This window comes from Vanacampus margaritifer, chromosome 3 (assembly GCF_051991255.1).
Source record: "Vanacampus margaritifer isolate UIUO_Vmar chromosome 3, RoL_Vmar_1.0, whole genome shotgun sequence".
Lineage (NCBI taxonomy): Eukaryota > Metazoa > Chordata > Actinopteri > Syngnathiformes > Syngnathidae > Vanacampus > Vanacampus margaritifer.
This window is the reverse complement of record NC_135434.1, coordinates 17,204,615-17,222,557: the sequence shown is the minus strand read 5'-3', so window position 1 is coordinate 17,222,557 and position 17,943 is coordinate 17,204,615. Positions and strand designations below refer to the sequence as shown.

The window sequence follows — 17,943 nt, the reverse complement described above, 5'->3', positions numbered from 1 at the left end:
ATTGTCTTGTTTTCTCTTCTTTTTGAGTAGGAATTAAACTTTTACCTGCCCCAAGAATGCATATTAACTTTTTTTCTTAATTTCATGGATTTATAAACTGATCATAAAAAGTCAAAAATGGACGCAAACAATTTTAACTTTTTAAGTTTTTATTGGATATCATGCACTAAACAATAAGTTTGCAAAATCCGCCATACTGTACGTAGCATATCAAACCCTCCCTTTGGCCCGTGGGCTGTAAATGGGCCGGTGAGTAAGAAAGCTGGTGATGAATGAATACATGCTGTTTTTGCTGCTTCTTGTTGATGCATTCTTAATATTTAGCACATAGTTTTATTAATTGCTGTTAAATCTTAAAATTCTGTCTTAAATTGGCACAATTTAAATGCAATTGAATTGAATTAATTTCTGCCCTGACCCCACACCACCCCCCATCCATCCATTTTCTTAACCGCTTGTCCAGTACTATTTAAATAAGATTGATCATTCTAAACTCATAACTTGTCTTTTTTGCAAAATGCTGTGAACTAGAAAGTGAATCGCATCCACTTACAGTTTCCGGAGCTCAGAAAGACCTTGGAAGGCTCCGGGCACGATGGTGCTGATTAAGTTGTGCTTGAGATCCCTGTGGAGAGAGAAAATATCAAATGATATAATACACGCAGGGGCAATGTTGACACGTCTTCACGGAGACCCTTGACAAGAATGCTTTATATAAAACAAGGCAACCACGAGAAAGTGATTCTCATGGCCTAACCTGGTGCCTCAAGCAGGACACAGCAGGATACCGCACGGTGATAGGAAATCTTATCCCAGCAACCACCTGGGCTTAAAGCCAAACATGCCGCTAAAAAGACCAGATAAGTCTTCTTCTCCTTTTCTGAAATAGTTCATCCCAGGATTTTCTCACTGTAACACCATAAATATTAATTCTTTCAACTTCCTTTGAAGATCTAATTTCATTTTACTCACTGCACTGTTCCCCACCCGCTTCCCATTCCACATCCACATCCATGTGGTAAAGGATTTAGCAAAACTCCCTCGCCTGCGATCAACTTTGTCCCGTGTTTGATTTCACATCCAAGTTTTTTTTTTATTGCTCTGGTGGGAATAGTGAGGTCCAAGCAGGTCAGGAGACTGATTATCTGCAGGACATGGTCAGCGCAAGTTGGAATGTCCTCGTTCTTTCAACATGAAAAATGTTCATTTTCATCACACTTTCATCGCGCGGATTTCCGCGCACGAGCACACAAGCATTAACACCGGCCTATCCAGGATGTGCCTTTTATCTATTCCATTCCTATAAAGGATGCCACCGCAATCGGCACGTCATCAGGGGATTCTCTATCACAAACTGTCTTTCCTCACTATTCTCCACAGTGCTGATTTACGCCATGCATGACCTCAGAGCTATTTTGATCAAACTCTGGATGTAGAAAACTGACAAATACAAAAAAGATGTGTTTCATGTGGATACTGTATAAACTATAATAGCAAGGCTCAAAAAAATATATATATATTTTTTTTTGTGTGGAACATTTTTGCGAATCAGTGACTTTGTTTGAGGAGCAACTTTTTAATTTTGTGGAACAATTATTATTATTATTATTATTATTATTATTATTATTATTATTATTTATTTAATCCCAGGGGCCAGTAAGGGTTTTATTATACAATAAAAATATAATAATACTGTGCAACGATAGAAGAATTGTTTTTGTTTTGTTTTTATTTCCTTAATTCACACTGAGTATACGTAGCAGCAAACGGAATGTCATTTTGAAAACATTTACGGTGCAGACCTTAAAAGTCCAAATCAAAACTCAGGGCTACATTGTGAAAAAAACAAATAAAATCACACTGATATTATACATGTTTTATGCTATATAATATACTCTTCGTCTGTGAAAAGTGCACTCAATCAGCCAAGAACTAATTCCGGTGTTTGTACGCGCTACTATCCTTAAATTAGCTTAGCAATTAGCATGGCTTCTCAGTCATTTCTGATCATCCCTTCGTTAGGATGATACTTGTCAGAAAGGAATCTTATTCAGGCGATGATTAATGACTTAAGAGCTACTCCGCAACATGTTTAGGTGCATTATTAGGCAGCCGAAGCTCGTTGCTAGCTTGCTGCTGCAGTGAAAGTAGCTCAGAGTTTACTACGTGACGTGGGCCAACCAAGCTTTTTGGGATCATTTAGGAAAGTCTTCTTCTTCTTCTTCTTCTGCCAGTTCTTCTTTTTCATCCTTCCTTTTCTTCTTCTCCTTAATTTTCTTCCTTTACTTCTTCTTCTTCTGCCAGTTCTTCTTTTTCATCCTTCCTTTTCTTCTTCTCCTTAATTTTCTTCCTTTACTTCTTCTTCTTCTGCCAGTTCTTCTTTTTCATCCTTCCTTTTCTTCTTCTCCTTAATTTTCTTCCTTTACTTCTTCTTCTTCTGCCATTACTTCTTTTTCATCCTTCCTTTTCTTATTCTGCATCCTTTTCTTCCTTTACTTCTTCTGCTACTATCTTTTGGCAGTTGTTTCACAGTTTTGCTATTTTGATGAGGCGCAAAGTACAAATTTTGCCTCGCAATCTGCCTTGACTCGCATATGAACTAAGTGACATCCCATTCCCAATCCATAGGGTTCAAAAAATGATGTCAATCCACCCTCTGCAGCACACAACAACTCCAACTCTTCTGGGAAGGTTTAGGAATGCATTAATGGGAATTTTTGACCATTCTTCCAGAAGCACATCTGTGAGGTCACACACGGATGTTGGATGAGAAGGCCGGGCTCTCAAGTCTCCGCTCTGATTCACCCCAAGGGTGTTCTATTGGATTGAGGTCAGGACTCTGTGTAGGCCAGTCAAGTTCATCCACACCAGACTTTGTCATCCATGTCTTTATGGACCTTGTTTAGGGGCCAGCTGTTCCCACAAAGATGGGAGAATGGAATAGTACATTGTCCGTATGCAGTGCAGTTCTGCGTCATTGAATTTATAAGCATACTTACGATCTAAATTCCAAAATCGTAACAAAATCAATTTAAAATGTTAGTTGAAGGTCATCCTTGCTACTCCTACAAATCTCTTTACAAGCTGCTTACAAGTTTGAAGGTTGATATTTAAGTGATGACTATCGGCGTGTTCTTTCGAGCAGACCTTGACAAGAACTTCACAGCTCAGTGGCTTTGATTCGTGATGTCTGACAACAGCTGTCATCGAGTCAGGATAATATCAGACCAAATACACTTCAAAGCTTCATGCATGCTGGGCAAGAAAATGAAAAAAAGGACTGCGGTTCCAGCTATATGTTGCTACATTCGTGTCCTAGGGTTGGGACAAGGCTCTCTTCTCCTCCACCAATGGGGACTCTTACCTGATACTAACACCGGAGATTCTGCCGTTTGAGGAATCATTTCTCTGTGGCTGTGATGAACACCGAGGTGCAGAAAGTGCTCGCAGGGTGGCAAGAGGTGGATTTGTATTATAAGGAGCACCGCGTGGGGAACGTGACATTGTTTAGGGCCCGGCCCCGGAGGGAGCTGGAAAAATGGCTGGGGACTGGCTGCTCATTATCGCTAGACTGGAATCAGGAATTTCCTGTTCCTGTAATTTTCTTATGGAAAGCCATCGCAATCCTGAGGCAAATGTCTTTGCTGTAATTCTAGTTATCTCCTGTTGTGAATGTATCTGCGGGTAAGAAGTATGTTTTGAAAATACAAAAGCAAGCGTTTACTGGTTCCTTGTTTCCTGACAAAGGTCAGAGGAACCATTTTTGTTCCGCGTGTCATTTCCTGTCTGGTTGCCGTCTTAGCAGAGGCCCTCACTCGTTTATTTTTACAGTTTCCTTTTTCCCCTTTTTTCACAAGCTAGCTTTCCCCTTCTGGGAGGGGCAGGTGGTTTGGGGTATTGAGCGCCGAGCAAAATTGTCCCTGCGTATAGTTCAGCCCCCACCTCCTTACTCCTTAACACACTTATTCACAATGGGGTCTCTGTATCGCACCCCCCAAACACACTCCTGCCTTTCCCCTAAAACAGGAAACCAGGATCTGCAGAGCTCTTGTTTTTCTACTAATTTCCTGCTTTGTTACCCATTGCCCTGATTATTTTTCTTTCTATGCTCTGCTCCCCTAAGATTGGATACCTAATCAACCTTTGTCTGGCACTTCTCGAAACTGATTGCTTTGTAAATAGTAAAGCACAAGCCAGAGAAACAAAGAGACGAGTGATATGCGTCAAATGATTGGAGCCAAAATTGAGATGTCAAAGGGGCCGGACGGGTGCTAACATTTTTATTTTGTGCAACATTTCCCGAGTTGATTACAGTATATGTTTTATAGTCGGCAGCAACAGGAGTGCGATGCTATCCTGCCAAGAAAAACTTTACAACCCTCAACTTGTTGACTTCATTTTTGGCATTTGGATGGACCAAAGAAGCAGACGATTACCGCTTCAGCGCTTGTGTTGGCTTCACGGGCTCAACGAGCAAGCACGGTGTCTGCCATTAATGATGTTATGTCGGTGATAAAACATTTCATGTGCTGGGAACACTTTTCAGAACAGGAACAATGGAGCTTGATTTTTGTGGTTAAAGCTTCAGCAATTGTTGACTTCATATCTACGGTGGAACCTCTAGAACCCAATGCCCCAAAGTCAAGTACAATTTGGAATTTGACCACGGAGCATATTTTGGTAAATGCTCCAGACAAAACTTTGGGGTACAAAACCAAGTGATTAAAAGACTTAATGATGACCATAGAACCAAAACTAGAGGTCATTGATGTAACCGACACCACCACAAGTCAGTGGTCCTAGGTAGGATTCTTCTAGGGTGCCGCCCTCTGTCAGTGATAATGCATACACTTGGGCTGGCATGGCTCAGTGGTAAAGTTGTTGTTTTCCAACCAGGAGGTTGTGGGTTCAATTCTCAGCTCTTGTGACCATGTCAAAGTGTCCTTGAGCAAGTCACGTGCTTTGGACATCATATGTATGTACATATTAGATTGAATAATTGAATGTTAGTGGAATGCTAACCAGCAATTTACTTCAGTTTAAAGGAGAAGTCAACCTTAAACATTTTATGAAAATAATATATGTGACCTTTCCCGTCAAAACATGACATTCTGATTAATATTACGTTTGTAGAAAATGAGTTATGATGCAAAATCCAGCTAGTTTGTTCAATCTCAGGGGGCGGCCATTTTGCCACTTGCAGTCGACTGAAGATGACATCACAGTTGCTCGCTCATGCAACGGCCAATCACAGCTCATTTGTTTTCTGAAGCTGGACTGCGATTGGTTGTTGCCTGAGCTTTGAGCAACTGTGATGTCATTTTTACTCAAGAGCAAGTGACAAAATGGCCGCCTTCTGATACCATATTTAGACTAGTGGGGCTGCATGGAACATATTATTGTCAAGACATTTTTAAAATGGCATGTGGTAATAATACTAAAGTTAAGAGTATTAGAGATATTATTATTGCTAATAACAATAATAATAATAATGATCATAATGGTACACATAATGTGTGATGCAAACTTTAAAGCCATTAACATTTTTTTTAGACTATTTTAACTAATACAACTAATACAACATCCAGTTAGGATTAAAAACTTGTCATAAAATGAAAAGGGAAATTAGACTATTAATATAGCAGGGGGGGAAAGCATTAGTCAGCATTAGTAATGTAAATGCTGTCAACAAATAATAAAAGTGTACTTTAGGCCAATATAGATAAAAATAAAATATATATATATATATAATATATAAAAATGTTGATTTACTGATTTGCCTTCCACCATCAAGTCCATCAGAGATGCCAATCAGCAAAAAAAAAGAAAAAAGAAAAAAAAGGGGCGGCACAGGGAAGTAATTTGGAAGGAGATAGGGTGCATGGTCGTTGGGGCTTATTTAGATTTTTTTTCATATGAAAGTAATTGGCCATTTCTTTGTATTTGAATATACAGGCCTACTATCTTTTCCATTTTAAGAGTTAATAAAAACTAATGTAATTATATTCAAGGTGATTTTTCTTCTTCTTCCTTATACCTGTTTTGGCGGCCCCCTGGAGTCCCTCGCGCCCTTAGCCTCGACCTATTTGGCCTAATGTGATGTGACGCTCGTATGGCAACAAAAGCAGTACAATATGGCAGGACGTCAACAACAAGAAACAAGCCGTAATCTCTGCTGCTCCAGGAATGAAGGTTAGGCTGTAAAAGGCTGGCGTGATGGAGGAACATATAGAAAATGTGAGCAAGGAGAGGCGTTCAACAAAAATACGTTGAAATTGTGACTCCAGAGAGAGCGTAAGATTTAAGAGCATCAGTACCATATCAACCTTTCCCAGGAAGTGCGTAAAATAGATTTAGTGACATATAAAGCATTCCATTTAGTAATTGGCTTATGAGGTGACTCGCTACGTGTTTCAATAAAGCCCCAGAGCCATGACGGAGCTCGACTTGTAACACAAACACAACCGCTCCTCCAGTTTATCTGCAAGACACATCTGGAGTCTATCAAGTCCAGCACCCCCCCCCCCCCCCTTTCTGTTTCCTCTCTCCTCCACGCTTAACCCTTTCCTCACTCGCTCCACCCCTGCATGATAAGCGCGAGGTTACCCAAGCAGGATGGCGATGGGAAACGTGTGGACGTAAACGTTCATTTTTCAATGTGTGGTCTTTTTAGAGTAGCGGTCCTCAGACGGGGCTGGACAAAAAGACTCAGTTGGATGTTTTTTATGTGCTGCCCACCTCTTCTTTGTTCCAACTCATCAGCGTCAGTCGCTTAGCCTGTGTGGAAATCTCTCGCTAAGGAAAACAAGCGCACATTTGTTTAAGACAAATTGCAGGGGCATGCGTTGGCTCACTCCCTCCCGCACTCTTCGGCCACCATACCATCTATAGCCATCATGGCAACCCCTCCCTTGTGTCGGCGAGCCTGTTTAAGTTGGATGACTTTCTAACCACTAAACGCTCAAGAGTCGCCTGTCTCCCATTTTGCAAAAGACACAAAGCGTGCTCACTTTTATCAATAATAAACATAATGTGATAATGCCGCTTGGAGTGTATATAACATGGACGTGGACCAAACCAATCCGACATGCGAGCTAAATGTTGCATGATGTGTTCTCATCCGCGAGGGTCATTTTAAACTGTGGAGTTGAGGAGTTTCTATAATGTTGCCAAGCTGACTGCTGCCGTTCCAGACCTGTCCGCTGCAGCGTCCTGCTGCTCCCTCATCCATCATCGTGGCTGCCCTCTGCTCTCACTCCCTGCTCCCTCTCTCCTCCCCACAGACCCCGGTAATGAGGGCCCCTTGCGCCTTGCCTGTCTGTCCTGCGTGTCCCATGGTGCACCGGGGGCCCAGTTGGACAAGAGCCAGGCAGCCTCGGCCGGCTTTTGCTCATTATTCTCATTACCTCGCCTCAAATCAGCGCAGGACAGGCTGCTGGGATCTGTCCACAACTCATAAAGGTCCCGGCTTGTTAGCGGGCTTGCCTGCATCAGCTCTCATCAGAGGGGTGGAGGTACTTGTGAAAGCCTGATAGTCAGTACTGTATCTGATTGTCAACTTTAGATCAATATAATGTACTTATATTCTAAATTTTGGGATAGTTTTGGCTTAGTATCTCCAAAAAGTATCTCGACAGTGCCATGAAAGCAGATGAGCTTTAACCCAATATATGTTCCATTAGCCATAATAATAGCTATTTTTTAAATGATTATGTCATCTTCCAAGAAGCAGAAAGTGGCCTGCTAACTACCAAGCACAAAGATAAGCAAACACCTCGACCAGGTTCCATGACTTTATGAATATATTTTCTCATGTTTCCATTTGTGTCTCCATAGAACTTTTCACCCGAGCATCAAAAATGGCTTGGCCCCAATATCATGCATTATTTTCCATGAACCAAGAAATAACCTGCTAACGTACAAGTGTACAGTATATGGGTCATTGATGGATAACTTTGGTGGTAAACAAATAATCTATTTGAGACTTTGATTTTGAAATACATTTAAAAATTTAAACATTTTCGGGTTTATACTGTCTTACAACTATGTCAACAAATCATGCTTTTAGCAACTGGACTATATTTTGACATTTACTAATACCTGAAAAAAATAATTAACTTACATTTTTTTCCAACACATATTATACTGTATTTTCATTAGAATTTTACATGTGTGATTAGTTAGTTGGGTTGGCTAGATGGCTAATTGTTAGCCTCATAACTTTGATTTAAGTTGAAAATATTTGGTGCAACCATTGTAAAAAAGCTTTCCATGATAGATGTATGTCCTAAATTGTAGATAATAATAAAAATAATAATAATAACAAAGAATAAATATTTTTATGTGTTTTATAATAAATTAACTCTTTGACTGCCAAAAACGTTAAATAACGTTTAGTAAAATCCTAGGGAGGAGTGCCAAAGACGTTTGTTTCAAAACAGAGGGGAAACTAACCATTTTCTATTGTTAATTACTGAAAAACGGAATAAGGTAGAAACAAACTTTTTTTTCTGATAAAAGATGAGAGTCCAATCTTTCATTTGGTAGTATGTGTGTTTCCATAGTCCAAACACATACTTTTCTGTGCACCTTGAAAGATCAGTCAAAATGCTTAAATCGGCTGGCACCCACGGCATCCCTTTTCTGAAAACGTCTGGCAGTCAAAGAGTTAAGTGTGTCTGGTGAAATCCTTAATCCGTCAATGACCCATACACAAACACAAACTTTCATTAAAATGCATCTGTTTGTGTGTGTATGTAACTAGCTATTACTACATATAGCACACTGTGCCACAGAAACCAGGTATGATTCAACCCCAAAATTGGAAAAGAAATGAGGCATTCCAAGATCCAAATGTAGCTGTTGGACGCCACGGCTATTTAAAAGAGCTCCAAAAACACAGTTCCAAGGCAAAAACAAACAAGGCTAAATTGCTCCACTGCACTTGGGTGGTTTGGCGGCTTATGAAGGCAATCGTGGCTTTGAGGAGGTTTGTCCCAATGAAAGGGCTAACTGTGTAGATTTCTGCAAAGTCTGGGCGAGGGCGGCTGAGCTATTCATTTATTCGTCCTGCTAGCAGCGGCAGATCAAATTGCCTTCACAATGAATACGATTGGTGTGAGTGTTGTTTCAAATTCTTTGACAAGAACCGAGGGTGCCCATACTAGGAAGTGCAATGCACTCCTGCAAGGGACAACAGCGGCTCATCTTTAAGAATTTGGGCCTTGGAACCACAATTTGACAATTAGTATCCTGTCTGCTTCATGGCTACTGCCGAGAAGCTCTTGAGCAAGGCACCCACTCTGCAACACCACCCAGCTCTCTGTGTATAACACAGAAAAATATATACAGCTGATTTCTGCTTGGGATTATAATTATAATGCAAAAAGGACAGTAGAAAATGTAAGAAAAAAATATAGAAAAAAACATTTAGAAAAAAAATATAGTAACATAAGAAAATTATTACTTCAAATAAGCAAAATGTAACTTAAATTTACTTTAAGATTTTGAAAAATAAGAAAATAATACTAGGCCCATATCATCCACAGCGGTCTTGAAAAAAGTATTTTTTGACAAAAAAAAGTAATATTGACTTTTTTCAAAATATAATATATAGAACTATTTTTCTCAAAATACATACGTATTCATTAACATTTGGCTAACTTAGCCTGAGTGTCAAGTGGGGAAGCAACAGGTCTAATTTTTATTGTCTTTGGTATGTCCCAGGCAGGGATATAACCCACAACCCCCCAGTCTAGTGTGTAGAGGTATTTCACTTCTGTCTGATTGTTTTCATATTTGTATTTTTGCCATTTATTACTAGATTATGCAAAGTCTTAAAATAAGAAAAATCTACTTATGAAACCCCAGTTTAGGGCCTTTGACGTTGGTTAGTCATCTTAAAAGAGATCCTGACTGCAATGACAAGTGTGCTCTATATTATTTATTTGGTTGTTACTAACATAACGATGAGATTCATTTTTCAGAATTTATTTCCAGTTTAATACATTTTGTAGAAACTTTATTTGGATGTACGGCGTATGGCTCTCTGCCGAGCAACGTGAAACGCTTATAAAGAAAGCAAGGTAAACGTAGCGTTCCTAAAGAAACAACATGCGATAAGGAGAGTCAACCTCCCCCATGCCGTGCTTTCGTCAATCACCAGACGCATTCAAGAGTTTTGATCGTCCCTTTAGGAACGCAACAGAGGCTTGCTTTTAAAAAAACAAAAAATTATAGGCATTTTACATTGCTCGGCAGAGGGCCGCCGCCATTCTACGTCACTATGCACTGAATGCATTGCGATATAAATAACAATGGTGGCGTACGTCCAAATACATTTTCCACAAAATGTTTTCAACTGGAAATGATTTTTGAAAAATAAATCTCATAGTTATGTTAGTAACAACCAAATAAATAATATAGAACAAACTTGTCATTACAGTCAGGGTTCCTTTCGTCACAGTACTTAAAACTGTCTCTTAACGCTCAATGCCAAGACTGCTTGATCAAATAAGGTAATTTGAGTATCTTAAAATAAGCAGAATGATCTTGTCTGACAATTTAATTTTAAGTAAAAAATAACTTGTCAAAGCAAAATAAGCAAATTTCGGTTAAATTTAAGAAATTACATCTTTACTTAATATTTCAGTTTTTGCAGTGTAGTAAAATAGAAGTTAAAATGTTTTTAAATGAAATTAAGTGTGTGCGGCCAGTGAGTGTTTATCGTCTTCGAGTAGCGGAAGAGATGCTGTGTATTTCCCTGATGTGTGTTTATTCAGCCCTCGTGGGCTTGCCCTTTGATTATAGTGCTGACCACATAATATGACTAACTGTTCACTACTGCTCCCAATGACAAGCATATGGAGATGACATACTGGAAGCAATGAGACGACCAGGATCGCGACGGCAGGTTCATTATGGCCAAATAGAAATAAGAAGCTCCAGGGAGGAAAATGTATCACGGCTCCATCTCTCCACAAATCACTGCAACGGTGGATTTCAATGTCACATTTTTACCATCAGTCAACGATTTTCCCATGCGCTCTAATGCAATGATGAGCGGTGCAGCTCAATTAAAGGCTGAGCGAGCGGACCTCCGCTGTTGTGTCAGACAGCCAGAAAAGGAGTCAAATGAGGCCTGCATGATTTACATGATATCAAATCCCTATGTGAAACCCACATATGTGTTGTCAACCGCTTCCAGTCTCCAAGAAAAGCTCCACCCTGTTGCCTCCTGCTAGTTTGACCACTGCTGGCTTGAGGCTGAGCTCGGGTTTCTCGACCTGACGACCCTTCAGCCTTACAGGGAGCACGTACCAAAACAAGCACGTCCAGCTCATTTTACATTCAAAATGTTTCTTTGCCATATTCGCACTCATCTCTGTTCTTTGTCCTTTTCAAATGTAGCGCAAGAAAATCGGGTGTCAACGTGGCCTCAATGCAGACAAGAGTAGGAACATGAGCAAATCGGTTTTGTACCCCACTGGCAATCGCTCCAATAAGACGACAACAGCAAATTAGCTCTTTTTAACATTTGCAAGATATTTGCTAATCTTCCTGGGTGGCAGATCCGACTGGCATGTGGAACTAATATTTCTTTACTGTGCGAAACTACAGTATCCCGGCTGAGAGAGCGTGTTTGTTGTCAGCTACCAGGGTGCTGTAAAGCTTTGCTGGCATCTTCAGTCATTTGAGTCCTGTGCAGAAAAAACAACAACTCTCAGATGAAGAGCTACAGAGGTGCCAAGATGATACTCGTCATAGACATTAGGCACACTTAAAAAAAAAAAAATATATATATATATATATTATTATTATTATTATTATTATTATATATTTTTTTAATAACTTTTTTAAATATTATTATTTTTATTTTATTTTTTAAAGTTTTTTTTTTAATGTAATTTTTTTTAGGACATTACTATTAACATTAGGCACACTTGGCCAACAAAATCCTAATCAATGCCTGTACAAAAAAAGTCAGCAATTTCTTTAGTAAGGAACAAATTTAAAGTGGCAGTAAGAGGGACCCAAACTCCTCAAACTCTAAAGTCAATCAGTCAAAGATGATAATACAGTGGAACCAGTTAAGTCAGACAACCCCGAAGTCTTACAAATATGAGTCTGACCTACATTTTGGGGAGAAAATGTGCCTCTAAAGTTGTCGCATGACATGCGACCATAATGAGACACAAATGATGAACTGAGTTTTCAGTATTTGTTTAGTTTTTTTTTTTTTACTTTGGCTTTACTTTACATTTTATTCCTAAAAACAAGGGGTGCTAAGAGAAGAATGCACAACCATTTATGAAAGATTATCGGATCAGGAAGGCCCAGCATTTGTCAAAGTTATGATTGAATACAACCTGTTGCTGCTTTCACGTTATACCGTTTTTATTTTTTTTTATTCTCTCTCTTGTGTTACATTTTTTTTTTAAATTACTGAAATTTGGGAGGCAAATTCACACAATTGCACAACAATCATGCTATGTTAAAAGTTATATGACCCAGGGTTTTATTTTTGAATAAATATGATCCACTTCTTTTCAAACTTGTAGGTTTGTAAATTCTAATTAAAGTTTTATGATGGAGATTTCCATCATAACTTAAACTAAAGTACTAAAGTACAATGATGATAAATATACCATATAATGCTAAAAATTATGTGACATTGTGTATGTGGATAATGACGATATTTTTTTATAGAGAAAAACAGCAATATCAAATAATTGTTCAGTTGTGATGTGAATTTTCCATTATTTCTTTTTCTTTATATTGACGTAGTATCGCATTCGGCTATACTGACAGCTGTTCACTATTGTCCATTATTTTATAAATAAAGTTCCAAAAATTATATTGAAACTACACGTATTGCACCTCTTGCCTAAAATCAGATGAAATAGCTAGGGCTGCCTAACACGTGACGCTAATGAGGACAAGTGTTGTACAAAACGGATGGCTGGACTACACAAGGTTACTGCACAAGTACACGCTTGGATCGTACCGTGATCCACTGGAAATCAGCCAATAAGGGTCACTTCACTCATAAATCAGAAAAGCCAATAAAATCGATGTACTGTTTATTTCACTTGTCTAACAGCTCATCGGACGAAATAACGATGCAACTACCGATGGGTAAACGAGGCGAAGCTGACAGCCTCCCATCACGAGGGATTTACCTGACTGAGAATGACTGAGGTGAAATTATAAGAACTTGTGAGTGGAACAAACGCAAATCCAGCCAGAGCAGAGCAGAGGATCATCCTCCTTGCTGGACTCAAGCCCGCCGAATGGAATCACACAAGAGCTGCTCAGTTCTCATCATATCCTGTCTGATTTGCTCCCCGCGGGCCCCCGAAGTGAAAAAGCAGCTCACACATATGGCGAACTACACACGCAACACACATGCCGGGCTGATTATTGATAAAGATTGATGAGCTACTCACAGCTTCTCCAGGGCATTCAGTCCGAAGAAGGAGCCATTGTTCAGGACCCTGATTTTGTTGTGGCTCAGTATTCTGCAAAGACACACAAAGAAAATGTGATCAACATTCCAGTGAAATACATTTGACATTGCTGACATTTGTTTTAGTGAAAAGGGAGGAAGTCAGGTTTCATCAAGCCGCACGCCACAAGCAGGCTTGGGGAGTAACGGAATACATGTACCGCCGTTACGTAATCAGATTGCAAAAAAAATGTAACTGTATTCCATTACAGTTACAGGAGAAAACATGTAATCAGTTTACAGGTACATTTATTAAAAATGGGGATTACTTTGAGTGATTACAATTTCTACGATGATAGAGAGTGCAAAAGAGGGTGAGAGAGAGAGACAGAGAGAGAGAGAGCGCGTGCACGCCCGCGCGAGTGGGGCCGTTGCTACATGTCGAGGAGGTGGGAACGAACGAACTGACTAGTGGTTTCCTTCACACACGTGCAGTTTGAAAAAGCTTGACGGACGGGAGGAGGAAATGGCGACCGGTATTCACTGGAACTTACTCGGAGCCAAAGTTTGAGCTGAGAGTCCAGCGGCATGCTACGCGCTGTAGCTTCATGCTAGCTAGCCCGCTAGCCTACAACCATAATGTGAGTTACACCATACAAACAAATCTTCCTCCCACTATTTAAACATCATACACAACATATACACGGCTAAACTTGTGACTGGGATAAAAGTTAATTTTGCTGTTGATGTCACACATCATCATCCTCCTCATTGGATGACTATCTATCTATCTATCTATCTATCTATCTATCTATCTATCTATCTATCTATCTATCTATCTATCTATCTATCTATCTATCTATCTAACTGTGAGGTGTGGTTGCTTTTAGGGACAGTTCGAAAACAGCATATGGCCTTCAATCAATCAATCAATCAATCAATAGCCTAAATGCTTTTTAATTACACAAGGATTTTTGCTATTTGTAGGCTGCCCGGGTCCCTATCACCCGCAAATAGCAGGGGCACATTGTATAGAATATATATTGTGGTGATATTTATTTTTATTTTGTCTTCATGAGCATACTCAATATCGGAGTAATCCAAAGTAATCCAGTTACATTACTTTAATATTATGGTACTTGGATTATGTGACTAACTACATTTTTTAGCAGGTAACTTGTAACTGTAATGGATTACATTTTAAAAGTAACCCTCACAATCCTGGCCACAAGGACCAGAGCCAACTGGACTGTGCACTTGTTGTTGCTACAGTCGCACGTGATACTACCCTGGCTAGACAACAGACTAGATGGTTCCAATTAAAGATCGAAAAGAACATCAAGATTATCAACGGAATGGAAATCTTGATCATCATTTTGCATGCATTTTGTACATCAAAAGGAAGTTTGTCCGCATCAAGCACATGGCGACACGGGCCTTTTGCCTCGCTCGCTTGAACACGGTAGTCTTATCGCTGCACAGACACACTGGAAGTGAGGCTGAGATAAGTGACAAGGGATCATGGGAAATGGACATTTAGAGTCAACAAGGCTCTTCACTCGTCACAATGTGAGAGTGAAGTACAAGTGGCAGGCCATGTGACTTACGTGACACTCTTATATGCTGAAGGGAGGAAATGTGGGCGGGCTCCATGAACAGGATGTTTACTTTGGCTTCATTAAGGTAGACAAGACTTAAGTAGTGAAAAGGGCAACATTTTGGGCTCTATTGTAGTTTAGTTTATCTTTTATATGCCCCCAAGTCACCTGACACTTTGGTGACTGAAAATAGATGAATCGTTAGACCAGCTAAAAGCAGGTCTAAGTTGTGGCACAGGTGGTGTAACACAATTTTGGTGGATTTGATCGAGGTGCAGGCAGACAAATTCTGAGCTCCGTCGATGTTGGTGGTGGATGTCATCGTATTTCATTCATAAATAGGACAACAGCGTGAATTTAAAGGGAATGAGAGGAGCCGGTGGCAATGGTGCAAACGCTCACTTCTAACTGTGCATGTCTGCAAAAATACAGTGCCAAAAGAAAGAAAACTTCACACTCATTCTTTGCTCTAGAGTTGCACTGGGGAAGAAAGTAGGGTCCTTTGAGTCACCTTCTTCAAGTCATTACAACTTAGCATCATCCTGTCAAGTGTGAAAATGGCCATTTCTAATAAACTTTGTGGCGGGGGCGCACATGATGAACTAGAAGCAGTTACAAACTAGGGCTGGGCAATAAATAGAATAGTTGAAAATGAGCTAAATCATGCAATCCAGGAGCATGTAATTAAACATACTCTTGATTTATTCTAGATTATTAAAAGATGTTTTAAATTCTGTGATATCCAAACGTTATTGTGAGTTGTAATTTTGCACATGAATGCTGGAAGGGCGGTTTACAAAATGTGTTTACAATAGTTACTAACGACTTAATTGTAATTGTGGCATGCAAGTTGTGCACAAGATATATCAAAGTTTATGTTTAAAGCCACACTAAGGAATTTTCGATTTACGTTGATTATGGCGGCGCCATATGGACAAAAGTGGTAGTGTTATATCTGAAGGAAGACCACATTTCCTATGAGGACAAGCGCATTGCGTCATTTTTTTTAATCTCACACCAGCGAGTGAAATCTGTGCCAATGTTGATTCTTGACTGTCCTTTCATCCGGGTAGCTTCCTTTTTTAAATTTTTCTTTTTTGTCTCCTCAGACAAATACTTTTTAGTTGTTTTGCAGCTTCTGCCAGGAAAACAGTAATTGCGTGTCGACATTCAAATTGGACTTCCGTCTTTGTAACGAATGGGTGAAGGGGAAAGTGACGTATGCCATAAAGCAATCAGCACATTTGTAGTTTTTTGTGTGGCAGTGTTCCTACCATCCTCCTCAAAGTTGCTTAGTGCCAGTAAAAATGATACAGATCCCCTCAGGCCATGGCAAAGGTACCATTCAACTAGTTTTAAGTCGATGTTTCATCAGAAGAGAAGAAAATATTTTATTAAGGTTGAAAAGTTTCTTAGTGCTACTTAAAACTTATTTAAAATCAGTATGAAATGAAACCTTAAAATTACTGTTTGTTGGATTTATTACTTTAATTAAAATCGATGAAAATCTTAATCATCCAGAATGATTTGAAAAAAATCGAGATTTTATGTTTTGGCCATATTGCCCGGCTAGAAAATCAACTGAAAATATGAATAGAGCATCTTATTGTCCTCTCTTTTCATTCATTTTCATTTTAATTTTTGTTTCAGGCAATGACAAAGCACACATTTAGTATCAGGTTACACAAGAAGAAGAAAAACAACACAAAAGAGAGAGCAAAAGAAAAACAACAACAACAACAACAACAACAAAAAGATAAAGTCCAAAGGGAGTGGGAAGAAGAAAACATATTTAATCCCACCCCCATCTCCCATTCAAAACTTCAAGCTACTTAACCTTAAGACTCAATAATAAACAAGTACCCAGTCAATAATTAATAATAAATAACCAAGGGAAAAAAAATTTGAGAATACAAATGATTTAGCATGGTGGCATTACTATAAGAAACAATAATTGTTACGATTTTAACAACACAAATACACAAATGTGGGACGTAAACAATACTAGCACTGGTAGGACAGCATATACCAAAAATGGTAATAAACAATGGTAACATACAGAAAGCACTGATGTCATCTTAACACAGACAGTTCTCAATGTATTGTGACTTTTTAATGTGTGAGTCATGCTGGAACCTTTGGCATGCAGTGCGGTGTTATAGTGGTTAACACTTCTGCCTCAAAGTTGTAAGAGTCAAAGTTCGAATCTCAGCTCCAGCTTCCCGTGTGTTGTTTAGCCTAAATGTTCTTCCCGTGCTATTTCCCGTGTTATTTCATTATGTGTTTGATCAAACAAACACAAAAAGAAATAACAAAAATGTGCAAGTTCACTGAAGACTCCATCAGCGTGATTGTTGAGCGTAAACGGTTGCTTGCGAGCACAATAGAAAATGAATGGGTGGATGGAACTATTGGCCCCACCCCAGAATTACAACAAGCCTGTGTAGCTAATGCTAACATTTTCAAGAACATACAATAAGTGTCCATGAGCTGGGAAGTCACCTGCTAACTAGAACACAAACAAACCTTTTCACTTCTTCTTCTTCTTTTTCACTCTTTTTTTTGTGTTCCTGCCGTGCCAAATTCTAAAATGGTACAGTCCCATTCATCTAATCAAAACATCCTCCATGAACCAGGAAGTGGCCTACTAGCATACAGTACATATAAAACAAACAAACAAAAACAAAAAAAAACACTCATTTATTATTTTTGTCCCACTTTTGTTTTTTAATCTTGGCAAGTATCTGAGAACAGATACCAAAAAAAACCATGTGTTTTCTCTTTTTGAAGTTTGAGTCACATTTTTTAAGCAACCCCCCCCCCCCCCCCCCTAAAATGAATGTCGGATTATGATGTGTGTCATTGAGTGACGAGTTCAAGAGTAAAAAGTTCAACCTC

General features: G+C 39.3%; 1 protein-coding gene across 1 annotated transcript in view; it reads right to left on the bottom strand.

The window, feature by feature from the left end:
* adgra2 (adhesion G protein-coupled receptor A2) overlaps window positions 1–17,943 on the bottom strand; it is a 54,324-nt gene that overhangs the window by 14,430 nt on the left and 21,951 nt on the right. The window contains exons 2-3 of the mRNA XM_077562560.1: window positions 13,449–13,520; window positions 554–625 (exon numbers count right to left, since the gene is read on the bottom strand). Coding sequence (XP_077418686.1) covers window positions 554–625; window positions 13,449–13,520 — 144 coding nt within the window. The remainder of the gene's footprint in view (window positions 1–553; window positions 626–13,448; window positions 13,521–17,943) is intronic.